The sequence below is a fragment of the Zonotrichia albicollis genome, chromosome 38, assembly GCF_047830755.1.
Source record: "Zonotrichia albicollis isolate bZonAlb1 chromosome 38, bZonAlb1.hap1, whole genome shotgun sequence".
Lineage (NCBI taxonomy): Eukaryota > Metazoa > Chordata > Aves > Passeriformes > Passerellidae > Zonotrichia > Zonotrichia albicollis.
Window position 1 is genome coordinate 1,520,288 of NC_133856.1, and position 13,832 is coordinate 1,534,119.

Below are 13,832 nucleotides of genomic sequence, written 5' to 3' on the forward strand. Positions count from 1 at the left end.
TCCACAGACCCCCCCGACCACCGGGGACCCCCCCAAACCCCCAAAAGGGACCCCCTGAGACCGTCGGGAAGACCCAGGGACCCCCCAAAAGGGACCCCAGGAAGTCCCAGGGACCTCCGAGATCCCCTGGGACCCCAAAAGCGACCCCCGAGACCCCCCAGAGCCGCCCCTCCCATCGCTGTACATATATAAATATAAATAAATATAATTATAAATATAAATACAGAAAGGGGCCGCTGGAGAGCCTGGAGTGAGGGACTGGGAGGGACTGAGGGGCACTGGGATCACACTGGGGTCACACTGGGAGCACTGGAGGGACACTGGGAGTAGCATTGGTTGGTACTGGGAGCACTGGGAGCACATTGGGATCATACTGGGGGGCACTGGGAGCACTGGAGGGGCACTGGGATCGTACTGGGATCGCTGGAGGGGCACTGGGTGGCACTGGAGGGATACTGAGGGGGCACTGGGATCATACTGGGAGCACTTGGAGGTGGTTCTAGGGACACTGGAGGGACACTGGGATCATACTGGAACCGTACTGGGAGCACTGGAATTCTCTGGGCACACAGAGACCCCCCCCCTCCCGCACTCCGATTGGATTCTCCCATCCCAGTCCCCCCCTTTCCTCCCTCAATGGTTCCTCCCCCTCCCGTGACGTCACTTCCGCCCTCGCGCGGAGGAAGCGGCACTCCCGCAGGGGGCGTGGCCTCTTTCTGAGGCGGGCGGCGGCCATGGCGGAGCCGCGGGTGCGGCCCGGGGACACCGGGAGGGCTCGGGGGGCTCCGAGGGGAGCGGGGAGGGCTCGGCGGGGCTCGGGGAGCGCGCGGGGAACGGCGGGGAGCGCGTGGGTCCGCAGGCGGGCGGCGACGGGAGCGCGGGGCGCGGCCACGCGGTGCGGCCTGGGCCCGGTGCGGCGCGGCCTGGGCCCGGTGCGGTCCCGGTGAGGGCCGGGCCTGGTCCCGGTGAGGGCCCGGCCTTACCCGGTGCTCATCCCGCCGAAGGTTCTGGTGATCGACGGGCGCGGGCACCTCCTGGGCCGGCTGGCGGCGATCGTGGCCAAGCAGGTGCTGCTGGGTGAGTGCGGGGCGGCGGCACCGGGGCAGTTACCGGGAACGGAACCGGGGGAATGGCACCTGGACCCCCGCGCCGTGATGAGCCTTGTCGGCTGTCGAGTTTAGCGACAATGAAAGGCGCCTACATGCACTACCAGCTGAGCGCGGGGGAAAACCGGGAAAAAAACGGGAATAATGGGTGGGAAAAACGGGGAAAAGGGTGAAAAACTGGGATTAACGGGGGAAACCGATATTAATTAGGGAAAACCGGGAATAATGGGGGGAAAAAACAGGAACAAAAGATCAGGAATAAAGAGAAAAAATCGGGAATAAAGAGAAAAAAATTAAAATGAAGGGGCAAAACCGGGATTAACGGGGGAAAATGGTCAAAAAACCGAGATTAACGGGGCACGGGCCGGTGCCGCTGTCCCCAGGCCGCCGCGTGGTCGTGGTTCGCTGCGAGGGCATCAACATCTCCGGGAACTTCTACCGGAACAAGCGTGAGTGCCGCGGGGCGGGATTTGGGGGGAAAACCGGAATTTTGGGGAAATCCCGGATTTTGGGGGAGATCCCGGGGTTTGGGGACGGTTCCGGCGGGTTTGGGTCACGGAGAAGTGCTGGGAAGGTTCTAGAACGTCCCATCTCTCGGTGCACCCCTGGCTCCCCCTGGTTTGGGGTGGTTTCACCCTTTTACCCCATTCTGGCCATTCCTAAGTCACATTTTTGAGAGATTCTACTCCATTTTTGATAAATTCTGCCCCGTTTCTGAGGGATTTGGCCCCATTTTTTTAAGGAGTTCTGCTCCAGTTTTGAGGGTTGTGCCCCATTTACGAGCTGTTTTGCCCCATTTTTGATTAATTCTGCCCCATTTTTTGTTGGATTCTTCTCCATTTCTGAGGGATTTTGCCCCATTTCTGCTCCATGAATTCTTCTGGGTTTTTGAGGGATTCTGCCCCATTTTGGATGGTTTTTCTCATTTCTAAGGGCTTCTGCCTCATTTTTAGTAGATTCTCTATATTTTTGAGGATTCTGCACCATTTTTTTATGTTTCGGACCGTTTTTTGATCGTTTTTGCCCCGTTTTAAATGGATTTGTCCTGATTTCTGCTGATTTTGCCCCGTTTTTCCCCCGCAGTGAAGTTCCTGGCCTTCCTGAGGAAGAGGATGAACACCAACCCCTCCCGGGGCCCCTTCCACTTCCGAGCCCCCAGCCGCATCTTCTGGCGCACTGTGAGGGGTGAGAGAGACCCCAAAACACCCAAAAATCACCCCAAAAACTGCCCCAAAGTCACCCCAAAAACTCCCCCAAAAATTGCCCCAAAATCCCCAAAAACTGCCCCAAAATCCCCAATCCCCCTCAGCCGCAACTTCTGGCGCACCGTGCGAGGTGAGAGAGACCCCAAAACCACCAAAATTCACCCCAAAATCCTCCCCCTCAAACCCCCCCAAAATCCACACACACAGTCTGGAGTGAGGGGACCCCAAAAAACCCAAAATTTCCTCAAAAGTCCTCCCAAATTCTCCACAATCCCCCAGAATCCCCAAACCCTCAGATTGCCCTAAATCCCCTGGTTGCACCCCAAACACAGAATTGCTATAAATCTCTCGATTTTCCTCCAGACCCTAAATTGCCCTGAAATCCCCGTTTTTCCCCCCAATTCCCCATGATCCCCCACTTTTCCCCCCAAACCCCGATTTGCCCTAAATCCTGGTTTTTCACCCCAATCCAGGCATGCTGCCCCACAAGACCAAGCGGGGCCAGGCGGCGCTGGAGCGGCTCAAGGTGTTCGATGGGATCCCCCCTCCCTACGACAAGGTGGGCCCCAAAATCCCCAGAATTCACCCCAAAATGCCCCGAATCCGCCCCAAATCCCGGTGTCGGTGATGTCACCTGTACCTACATTGTTTGACTCGAGATGAGAAAAACCCAAACCCTGAGACACCCGGGACCCCAAAAACACCAGAAAATTGGTAAAAGCCCAATAAAAATTTGTTAAAATCCCCCTGGAATCTTGTGATTCTGACCAAAATCACATGGAATACTAAAATCCCATAAAACCCCTAAAAAAATAATAAAATCTCCCTCAAATCTGGTAAAATCCCCTAAAATCTTGCAATCCACAACAAAATCCTGTAAAAGCCTTAAAATCTCATTGAGTCTTCAAAATCTTAGAAACTCCCTAAGAAATCAGATAAAATCACAATGAAATTTTGTAATTCCCACCAAAGTCCCATAAATACCCTAAAATCTTACTAAATCTTCAAAATCCCAGAAACTGCCTAAAAGAATCCAATTAAATCTTGTAATCCCCACCAAAGTGACATAAAAATACTAAAATCTCATAAAATCCTTAAAATTCCATAAAATCTGATAAAATCCCCCTAAAATCTTGTAATCCCCACCAAAATCCCATAAAAACCTTAAAATCTCATTAAATCTTCAAAATCCCAGAAACCCCCCCAAAAAATCTGATAAAACTGCTATTATATCTTGTAATCTCCACCAAAATCCCATTAAAAAATTAAAATCTCATTAAATGTTCAAAATCTTAGAAACTCCCTAAAAATCTGATAAAGTCACTATTGAATTTTGTAATCCTCACCAAAATCCCACAAAACCCCTGAAATCCCACAGACCCCCCCAAACTCCCATCCCCCCGCCCCGAGACCCCCCAAACCCACCCAAAATGCCCCAAAAACCCCAAAATTTGGGATTTTGCAGCGGAAGCGCATGGTGGTGCCGGCGGCGCTGAAAATCATCCGCCTCAAACCCACCCGCAAGGTGAGCACGGCTTTTGGGGGAAATTGTGGGAATTTGGAGAGCTTAGGTGGTTTTGGGAATTTGGGGGATTTTAGGGATTTTTATGGAGTTTTTTTGGGGACTTCATGGGGTTTAGGGGGATTTTACGAGGTTTTATTTTGGGAGTTTCTGGGGTTTTATTGTGGAATTTTGGGGAGATTTTAGGGGGTTCAGGGGATTTTATGAGGGTTTTTTTGGGAAATTTAGAGATTTTTTAATGAGGTTTTTTTAGGGAGTTTCTGGGGTTTTAAGGGAATTTATAAGACTTTAACAGATCGATGGGATTTTAGAGCATTTCAGGGAGATTTTGAGGGGGTTTATGGGATTTTAGAAGGCATATATGATTTTGTTGGGATTATATATTTTAAAGAGATTTTATGAGATTTTTTTGGGGAGTTTTATGGGATTTTAGGGGATTTAGGTCACTTTAAGACTTTATGTTTTTTTGCTGGGGGTTCCAGCATTCAGGTGGGGCATAAGGCAGATTTGGGTGAATTCTCTGGTGTTTTGGGGTTTTTTGGGTGTGGGATTTTGGGGATTTTTTGGTGTGGGATTTTGGGGTGTTTTGGGGTGTTTTCTGAGCTCCCATTTGTCCCAGTTTGCCGTGCTGGGCCGCCTGGCACACGAGGTGGGCTGGAAGTACCGGGACGTCACCGAGGCCCTGGAGGAGAAGAGGAAGGAGAAGGCCAAGATCCGCTACAACAAGAAGAGGAAGATGATGGTGAGAAAAACAGGGGGAATCACCCCAAAATCGGGGAAAAAACACCCCAAAATTGGGGGAAAAACTACCCCAAAATCGGGGAAAAATCACCCCAAAATTGGGGGAAAACCACCCCAAAATTGGGGGGAAAACCACCCCAAAACTGGGGGAAAAACTACTCCAAAATCGGGAGAAAAACCTATAATTTGGGCGTGGGACTTTAAAAACTCACAGGGAGGAAAAAGAGGGTGGGAAAGGCCTAAATCCAGGGAAAAACCCCAAGTTGGGGACCTCTCAATGCCTGATTATCCCTTTTTTCTCTGATTTTTTTTTTCCCCTTTTTCCCATTTTCCCTGATTTTTTTCCCACTTTTTTTCCCTGTTTTTTTTTTACATTTTCCCCTTTTTTCCCCTCTCATTCTTCCATGGGTTTTTTTCCTTTTTTTCTCTCATTTTCTCTTGATTTTTCCCCTTTTTTCCACATCTTTTCACTTTTTCCCTGATACTCCTTTTTTCCCCCCTTTTTTTCCACATTATTTTCCTGAGTTTTGCCCCATTTTTCCCCTGGTTTTTCCCCCATTTTTTTTTCTGGGTTTCCCCCCATTTTTATCTGGTTTTTCCTTCATTTTTCCTCTGGTTTTTCCCTGGTTTTTCCACGGTTTTCCCCCCATCTTTTCCTGGTTTTCCCCCCATGTTTTTTCCTGGTTTTTTTTCCCCGTATTTTCTCCCAATTTTTCCCAATTCTCCGTTTTTTTCCCCCATTGCAGAGCCTGCGGCGCCGGGCCGAGCGCAGCGCGGAGAAGAAAGCGGCGCCGTTCACGGCAGTGCTGCGGCAGCACGGGCTGCTGCTGTGAAATAAACCCAAACTGGGACAGACTGGGACAGACTGGGAGCGTCAGAGCCTGCCTGGGACGGACCGGGACGGACTGGGGTGAACTGGGACAGACTGGGAGGGACTGGGAGGGACTGGGACAGACTGGGAGGGACTGGGACAGACTGGGAGCGTCCTGCTCTTACTGGGACAGACTGGGAGGGACTGGGAAGGGTTAATGGGGAACTGGGATGGACTGGGAAGGGTTAAAGGGGAACTGGGATGGACTGGGAAGGGTTAAAGGGGGACTGGGATGGACTGGGACAAACTGGGATGAACTGGGACGGACTGGAAGCGTCCTGCTCTTACTGGGACAGACTGGGAGGGACTGGGATGGACTCTTGAGGGACTGGGACACTCTGGGCCTCACTGGGATGGACTGGGGCACATTTTGGGGAGGTTTCAGAGCTTTTATTGAGCCACGGGCGGGCGACACCAGAGCTGCCCTGGTCACTCCAGAGGGTCAGCAGTCGGTCACTCGGGGTCAGCGGTCACTCCCGTGGTCACTCCAGCAGTCAACGGTCAATCCAGAGGGTCAGTGGTCACCCCAGTGGTCACTCTATAGGGTCAATGGTCACTCCAGAGGGTCAGCAGTCAGTCCAGAGTGCAGTGGTCATTCAGGGTCAGCAATCCAGTCCCGTGGTCACTCCAGCGGTCACTTTGTGTCAGTGGTCACTCTGGCAGTCAGTCCAGAGGGTCAGCAATCACTCCAGTGGTCATTCGGGGTCATTGGTTACTCCCATGGTCACTCCAGCAGTCAGCGGTCACTCCAGCGGTCACTCGTGCTCAGTGGTCACTCCGTGGTCACTCCGTCCACCGTGACCCCGACCTGTGTCCGGGCCTGGTCCAGCAGCTGCGCGATGACCTCGCTCTCGGCCAGCGGCATCTCGGGGCTCTCGGTCAGCCCTGGGGTCAGAGACCCCAAAATGAGGGAGATTCACCCCAAAATCTGGGAGGTTTTACCCCAAATCCCACAAGTTTTACCCAAATCCCAGGTTTTTACCCAGACCTCAGGATTTTTATCCAAAACCCGTGTTTTTTCACGCAAAAATCCCAATGTTCCCCCCGCAAATCCCAGGTTTCCCCCCCAATCCTGTGTGTTTTACCCAAATGCGTGTTTTTACCCAAAATCCCCGTTTCTGGCCCCAAATCTCACCCTTCAGCAGGCACTCCCGCACGTGCTGGGCCTCGTAGCGCAGCCAAACCCCGGGTTTTGCCCCAAACCCCAGTTTTTTCCCCCAAACCCCAGTTATAGCCCCCAAAACCCATTTTTTGCCCAAAATCCCCGTTTTTGGCCCCAAATCTCACCCCTCAGCAGGCACTCCCGCACGTGCTGGGCCTCGTAGCGCAGCCCGGTGCTGTGGGGGAAGTTGAGGGGCTCGGCCGGGGGGGGCAGCGGGAAACGCTCGCGGCGCCCCCCCCCACTGCAGCTCCGTGGGGCAGTTCATGTGGCTCGGGAGCTAAAGGGGTTAAATGTGGGGCAATCAGACCCAAAAACACCCGAAATTCACCCAAAAACACCCCCAGAAATTCACCCCAAAAACACCCTGAAATCCTCCCCAAAAATACCCCCCCAAGGAATTAACCACAGCCCCCCCACTGCAGCTCCGTGGGGCAGTTCATGTGGGTCGGGAGCTAAAGGGGAAAAATGTGGGGCAATCAGACCCAAAAACCACTGAAATTCACCCAAAAACACCCTGAAATCCTCCCCAAAAATACCCCCCAAGGAATTAACCACAGCCCCCCCATTGCAGCTCCGTGGGGCAGTTCATGTGGCTCGGGAACTGCAGTGGGGCATGAAACAGGGTGAGACCCAAAAACCACCGAAATTCACCCAAAAATAACCCTGGACCAAAGAAACCCCGAAATCCACGCAAAAAAACCCCAGAAATGAACCCCGGCCCAGCCGTGCGTCGCCCCCCCCGTGTTTTGGGGTGAAACCCGCGGGTTTTGGGGTGAAATCCCGGGGTTTGGGGGTCCCTCCCGGTTTTGGGGTGAAATCCCGGGATTTTGGTCACCTCGGCCCAGCCTTGCGGCCCCCCCAGCGCCGCCCCCCCCGGCAGCTCCGCGACCATGGAGAAAACGAGCGAGGCGAGGTGACCCCCGGGGAACGAGAGCGACACCGACACCGACTCATCCACGCCTGAAAAATGGGGTGAAAAACCGGGAAAATGGGCAAAAATCATGTGGGGAATAATGGGAGAAATCATGGGGAAATAATGGGGGGGAGATGGGAAAAATGATGGGAGGGAAAACCAGGGAAAACGTGCAAAAATAATGGGGGAAAAATAATAGGGGAAATAATGGGGGAAACGGGAAAAAATAATGGGGGAAATAATGGGAAAATGGGAAAAAAGAGGGGGAAATAATGGGTGAAATAACGGGGTAAAACAGGAAAAATAATGGGGAAAATAATCGGGGAAAAACGGGGGGAAATGGGAAAAGAGGGAGGAAAAAAAATGGGGGGGAATCGGGCAAAAATAATGGGGGGAAAATGGGGAAAATAACAGGGGAAATGGGAGGGAAATAACAGGGGGGAAATGGGTGAAGGGGGAATGAGGGAAAAGGGAGACAAATGGGACAAGAACGGGAAGAAAAGTGGGAAAATGGGGAAGAGAGACCCCAGTGCCCCCCAATCCCCCATTCCCAGTCCCTCCCAGTCTCTCCCAGTCCCTCCCAGTCCATTCCCAGTCTCCCTCAAAGAACTCACAGCTCCCCTTGGTGGCGGCTTTGGGAACTGCAGCGCCCTCCCAGTCCCTCCCAGTCCGTCCCAGTATATCCCAGTTTATCCCAGTCCGTACCGGTGGGGTGCAGGGTGCCGTGGGCGGTAATTTGGGGAGGGGGCTGCCCCTCTGGCCCCCCCAGCAGCCCCAGGGCCATCTGGATGCCGTAGCACCCCAGGTCCAGCAGGACCCCCCCCCCGAGCTGGGGCTCGCGCAGCCTCGGGACCCCCCCCAGGTTGAAGCCGAGCTCCCCCCGCAGCACCAGGGGCGACCCCAGGGAGCCCCCCCGGGCCAGGGAGCGCAGGCGGCGCCAGGCGGGGAAAAAACGGGTCCAGAAACCCTGAAAACGGGAGAAAACAGGAAAAATTGGTACAGAAATGCTGGAAATGGGAAACCGGGAGTACTGGGAGGGAGCGCAGGTGGTGCCAGGTGGGGAAAAAATGGGTCCAGAAACGCTGGGAATGGGAAACTGGGGCTACTGGGGATACTGTGAGCACTGGGGGAACTGGGAATGGGGCACTGGGGACACTGGGAGCACTCTGAGGGGCACTGGTAGGGGTTACTGGTTATACTGGAATGGGTTACTGGTGATACTGGTCATACTGGTGATACTGGGAGCCCTCACCTCCATAAGGAACACTCCCTTGTCCCTGGCCGTCCCCACCAGCTGCGCCACCTCGCGCGCCCCGAGCGCCATCGGCTTCTCCATCAGCACCGGGCAGCCCCGGCGCAGGAACAGCAGCCCCGTGGGCAGGTGAGCGGGGTTCACCACCCCCACGTACACCACGTCTGGGGAAAAAAAACCCAAAAATAATGAATCAGGGACCCCAAAAAAACCCCGATCCCAAAAACCCCAAAATAACCCAAAAAAACCCCAAATTTCTGCCATAAAACATCATAAATCCCGATGGAACAGCAGCCCCGCTGGCAGGTGAGCGGGGTTCACCACCCCCACGTACACCACGTCTGATGGGGAACCCCAAAAAAAAACCCTGAGTGACCCCAAACAAACCCCAACACCAAAAAATCCCAAATTCCCCCCAAAATCCCCAAAGCCGGGGGTCTCTCACCGATGCCGGGGTCCTGGGCCAGCTCCTCGTAGGATCCGTACGCCGGGGCCACCCCAAAATGCTGCGCAAAGCATCGGGCGCGCCCCAGATCCCGCGCGGCCACCGCCGCCACCTGCAGGGACACGAGGGTCACCCCAAAATACCCCCAAAAGCCCCCAAAAATTCAGAAAAATCCCCAAAATCCCTGAAAAAAAACCCCCAAATCACTGAGATCCCAAAATCCCTGGAAAAAACCCTAAATCCCACCCAAGGTATCCCAAAATCCTGGGGAAACCCCAAAATCCCTGAGGGAACCCCAAAATCCCACCCGGGAAACCCCAAAATCCCCGGGGGTTTTTAGGGTCACGCCCAGATTTTGGGGCTCCCGGGGATTTTGGGGACACGCCCAGGTTTAGGGACATTCCCAGATTTTTGGGACACGCCCCGGGGTTTTGGGGACACGCCCAGGATTTTGGGGGTCCCGAGGATTTTGGGGCTCCCCTGGTGATTTTTGGGGGGTCCCAGGGGGTTTTGGGGGGAATTCCGGGGTTTTTGGGGCTCCCCGGGGTTTGGGGTTTTTGGGGGTATTTTTGGGGTGAATTTCGGGGTTTTTGGGTCACCGTGTGCTCCTCGCGGGGCAGGGTCTGCAGCGCCAGCACGAAGTCGTGGCTGATGGCCCCGGCCGAGCAGATGCCCCAGCGGGTGGGGCCGGGCCGGGACCGGGGCCGCTCCGGGCTGGGACACGGCGGGTCCTGCTCCCGGTTCCGGTTCCGGTCCAGATCCAGGTTCCGGTCCTGGTCCTGGTCCACGTCCCGGTCCGTGTCACGATCCATGTCCCGAGCCCGGTCCTGATCCTGATCCTGATCCAGATCCGTGTCCTGATCCCGGTCCCGGTCTCGGTCCCCCTCCCGGTCCGGACCGTGACCTGGTTCTGTCCTACTTCCTGCCCCAATCCCGGTCCGGTTCTGTCCCGGTTCCCGTCCCACTTCCTGCCGCAATCTCGACCCTCGTCTGGTCCCGTCCCAGTCCCAGTTCTTGTCCCGGTTCCTGACCCCAATCCCGGTTCCTGTCCCGGTCCCAGTCCCCGTTCCGATCCCAGTTTCTGATCCCGGTCCCGCACCCGGCCCCGTTCTTATCCCGGTTCCTGTCCCTGTCCCGGTCCTTGTCCTGACCCCCAATCCCAGTCCCGATCCCGGCCCGTTCCTGTCGCGGTTCGGTCCCTGTTGCTGACCCTGATCCCGGTTTTTGTCCCGGTTCCTGTCCCGGTTCCTTTCCCTGTCCCGGTTCTATCCCGATCCCGGTTCCGGTCCCGGTCCCGTCCCGCACCTGCCGGGCCCCCGCCCGCCCCTCCCCCCGCCGTGGGAAGCTCCGCTCGCCCCTCCCCCCACCCACGGACGGGGGGGAGGGGCGGGAACCCCAAAATGGGGGGGGAGGGGCGGGGGGGGAGGGGAACCCCAAAAACCCCCGGGGGTGACCCGGGAGTTGGGGGGACCGGGGGACCCCAAAATTCGTGAATTTGGGAGATTTGGGGGGATTTTGAGGATTCTGGGGATTTTGGAGAATTTTTGGAGGATTTTGGGGATTTGGGGGAGGATTTTGAGGGGATTTTGGAGATTATGGGGATTTTCCTGAGGATTTCGGGGATTTTGGGGGGATTTTGGGTGGCCCTGGATTTGGGGATTTTCCGAGGATTTTGGGCATTTTGGGGCTCCCTGGATTCAGGGATTTTGGGGATTCGGGGATTTTGGGGGAATTTCAGGGATTTTGGGGTCCCCTCGTGGGCGTGGCCCCCTCCCCGCACGTGCCGTGCTCCGCCCCCTCCGCGCGGCGGCGCACCCCCATTGGTCAGAACCCACAAAGAGGCGTGGCCAATATGCAAATGAACGACAGGAGAACGGCGGCGTTTATTGGCTGCCCGGTGGGGCGTGGCTCCGGGGAAGGGCGCGGCGCTGATTGGCCGCGGCGGGGGCGGGGTGGCAGGGCGCGCTGTGATTGGCCGGAAGTGCGGGCGGGGCCCGGCGGCGAGCTCCCATTGGCCGGGAGGGGAGAGAGGGAGCGCTGTGATTGGCGCAGAGCGGGAGGGGCGGGGGCCTGGAGCGATGGCGGCGGCGGCGCTGCGGTCCCGGGGCGGCGGAGCGGTGAGAGCGGCCGGAGGCACCGGCGGCACCAGTAACCCCCAGTAACGCCCAGTTAGACCAGTCAGCCCAGCCCAGTGACCCCGGTGACCCCCAGTTAGACCAGTAACCCCAGTAACCCCTCCCAGTTAGACCGGTAACCGCCAGTAACCCCTCCGGGTGACACCAGTTAGACCAGTTAGCCATCCCAGTAACTGCCAGTAACTCCCAGCAACCCCAGTAATCCCTCCAAGTGACACCAGTTAGACCAGTAACCCCTCCCAGTAAACCCAGTGACCCCCCAGTAACCCCTGCCAGCAGCACCAGTGACTCCCAGTAACCCCGGTGACCCCCAGTGACCCCTCCCAGTGATCCCAGTGACCCTTCCCAGTGCCACCTGTAACCCCAGTGACCCCGGTAACGCCCAGTGACCCCTCCCAGTGATCCCAGTGGCCACTCCAGTAACGCCCCAGTAACTCCCAGTGACCCCAGTAACACCAATGACCCCCAGTGACCCTTCCCAGTTAGCCCAGTGACTCCAGTTAGACCCATGACCCCTCCCCGTGCTCCCAGTAACCCCAGTGACCCTCCCAGTGACCCCAGTGACCCCTCGGCGCTCCCAGTCCCTCCCAGTGACCCCAGTGACTCCTCCCAGTGCCACCAGTCCCCTCCCAGTCCCCTCCCAGTGCTCCCAGTTCACCTTTGGACCTTCCCAGTTCCACTCAGGCTCTCCAGTGCCCGTCCCAGTGTTCCCAGTGCCCCCAGTATCCCCATTCCCAGTGCCCCCCATTGCCCCCCAGTGCCCCCCAGTCACTCCCAGTTGCTCCCAGTGCCTTCCCAGTCCCTGTCTCAGTTCCCCCCCAGTTGTTCCCAGTCTCTCCCAGTCCATCCCAGTTGCTCCAGTGCCTCTCAATGTCCCCCCAGTGCCCTCCCAGTCACTCCCAGTTCCCCCAGTCGCCCCCAGTTCCTTCCAGTGCCCTCCAGTCCCTCCAGTCCCTGTCCCAGTGCATTCCCAGTTGCTCCCAGTCCCCCCCCCAGTCCCTCCCAGTCTCTCCCAGTGCCCCCCAGTTCCTCCCAATTCCTCTCAGTGCCCATCCCAGTTCCTCCCAGTGCTCCCAGTCCCTGTCCCAGTGCTCCCAGTGCATTCCCAGTTGCTCCCAGTCTCTCCCAGTGCCTTCCCAGTCTCTCCCAGTGCCTTCCCAGTCGCTCCCAGTCCACCCCAGTCCCTGTCCCAGTTGTTCCCAGTCGCTCCCAGTGCTCTCCCAATCGCTCCCAGACCGTCCCAGTTGTTCCCAGTTGCTCCCAGTGCATTCCCAGTCTGTCCCAGTGAGTCCCAGTCGCTCTCTGTGTGGTCCCAGTCGCTCTCAGCGCTCTCCCAGTTGCTCCCAGTTTGTCCCAGTCCGTCCGTTCTCGGCAATGGCGGCTCCGGGGGGGGTCAAAGTCCGGGGGGGAGGGGCAGGGCCCGGACCCCTCCCCCACCATGGCCACGCCCTCCCCGGGACTGGGGAAAATGGGGTGAAAATGGGTAAAATTGGGAAAAAATAGGGGAAAATGGGGGAAAACATGGTCCAAACTGGGTCGAACTGGGGTAAAATGGGGTAAAAATGAGGAAAAATGGGGTAAACCAGGGCCCAAACTGGGGTAAAATGGGGCCAAACTGGTCCGAGCTGGGCCAAACTGGGAGCCTGTGCCCCCCCCCAGGTTCTGGCGACGCTGCTGCAGCCCCGGCGCGGCTACAAGAGCACCTTCAGGGTGAGAGAAAAACCCAAACCAGCCCCAAATCAACCCAAAATAAACCCAAATATACCCCAAATAAACCCCAAAATATGCCCCAAAATATACCCTAAAATATACCCCAAAACAGCCCAAATTATTTCCTAAAATATCCCCCAAAACAGCCCCAAATCAACCCAAAATATTGCCCAAAATATACCCCAAAATAAATCCCAAATATGCCCTAAAATACCCCCCCAAAACAACCCCAAATCAACCCAAAATATTGCCCAAAATATCCTCAAAACAGCCCCAAAATATCTCCCCAATCACCCCAAATAATTTCCAAATTCCCTGAACTGCCACAAACCCAGCCCAGAACCCCCCAAATAAACCCCAAAATCCCCCGAAATTACCCCAAAACCCCCCTGAATGACCCCAAACCCCAAACAAACCCCAAATGACCCCAAAATCCCACAAATTTACCCCAAATCTCTCCATAGGCACCGGAGCTGGAGCTGCAGCGGTCGCGGGCCCTCAGGACCCCATGAATTGCCCAAAATCCCCCGAATTAACCCCAAATTTCCCTTCTCAGGCCTCGGAGCTGGAGCTGCAGCGCTCGCAGGACCCCCCGAATTGCCCAAAATCCCCTGAATTAACCCCAAATTCCCTCCATAGGCCTCGGAGCTGGAGCTGCAGCGCTCGCAGGTGCTCGGGACCCCCCCGAATTGCCCAAAATCCCCTGAATTAACCCCAAATTCCCTCCTCAGGCCTCGGAGCTGGAGCTGCAGCGCTCGCAGGCGCTCGGG

General features: G+C 56.1%; 2 protein-coding genes, 1 long non-coding RNA gene and 2 other non-coding genes across 5 annotated transcripts; 4 read left to right on the forward strand and 1 right to left on the reverse strand.

The window, feature by feature from the left end:
• The first annotated feature begins 639 nt into the window (after positions 1 to 639).
• On the forward strand, positions 640 to 5,440 carry RPL13A (ribosomal protein L13a). The gene is made up of 8 exons (XM_074531684.1): positions 640 to 749; positions 1,005 to 1,077; positions 1,490 to 1,555; positions 2,190 to 2,291; positions 2,785 to 2,870; positions 3,777 to 3,836; positions 4,453 to 4,575; positions 5,321 to 5,440. Exons 1-8 carry the CDS (start codon positions 735 to 737, stop codon positions 5,405 to 5,407), a joined length of 612 nt encoding a protein of 203 aa, XP_074387785.1. The 5' UTR covers positions 640 to 734; the 3' UTR covers positions 5,408 to 5,440.
• On the forward strand, positions 1,145 to 1,223 carry LOC141726750 (small nucleolar RNA Z195/SNORD33/SNORD32 family). The gene has a single exon (XR_012577772.1). It is a non-coding gene; the product is annotated as a small nucleolar RNA Z195/SNORD33/SNORD32 family (small nucleolar RNA).
• On the forward strand, positions 2,929 to 2,999 carry LOC113460787 (small nucleolar RNA SNORD34). Its single transcript, XR_003382623.1, has one exon. It is a non-coding gene; the product is annotated as a small nucleolar RNA SNORD34 (small nucleolar RNA).
• Positions 5,441 to 5,701: 261 nt separating the features above from the next.
• DHDH (dihydrodiol dehydrogenase) lies at positions 5,702 to 10,986 on the reverse strand. Its single transcript, XM_074531676.1, is given in 9 exon segments — positions 5,702 to 6,330; positions 6,733 to 6,844; positions 6,846 to 6,884; positions 7,443 to 7,567; positions 8,226 to 8,487; positions 8,773 to 8,936; positions 9,218 to 9,329; positions 9,817 to 10,056; positions 10,428 to 10,986. Coding segments are annotated over 8 exon segments (1,140 nt in total). The 5' UTR covers positions 10,030 to 10,056; positions 10,428 to 10,986; the 3' UTR covers positions 5,702 to 6,217.
• A 280-nt stretch (positions 10,987 to 11,266) lies between these two features.
• LOC141726701 (uncharacterized) lies at positions 11,267 to 13,750 on the forward strand. Its single transcript, XR_012577743.1, has 3 exons — positions 11,267 to 11,334; positions 13,012 to 13,062; positions 13,702 to 13,750. It is a non-coding gene; the product is annotated as an uncharacterized LOC141726701 (long non-coding RNA).
• The last annotated feature ends 82 nt before the right edge of the window (positions 13,751 to 13,832 follow it).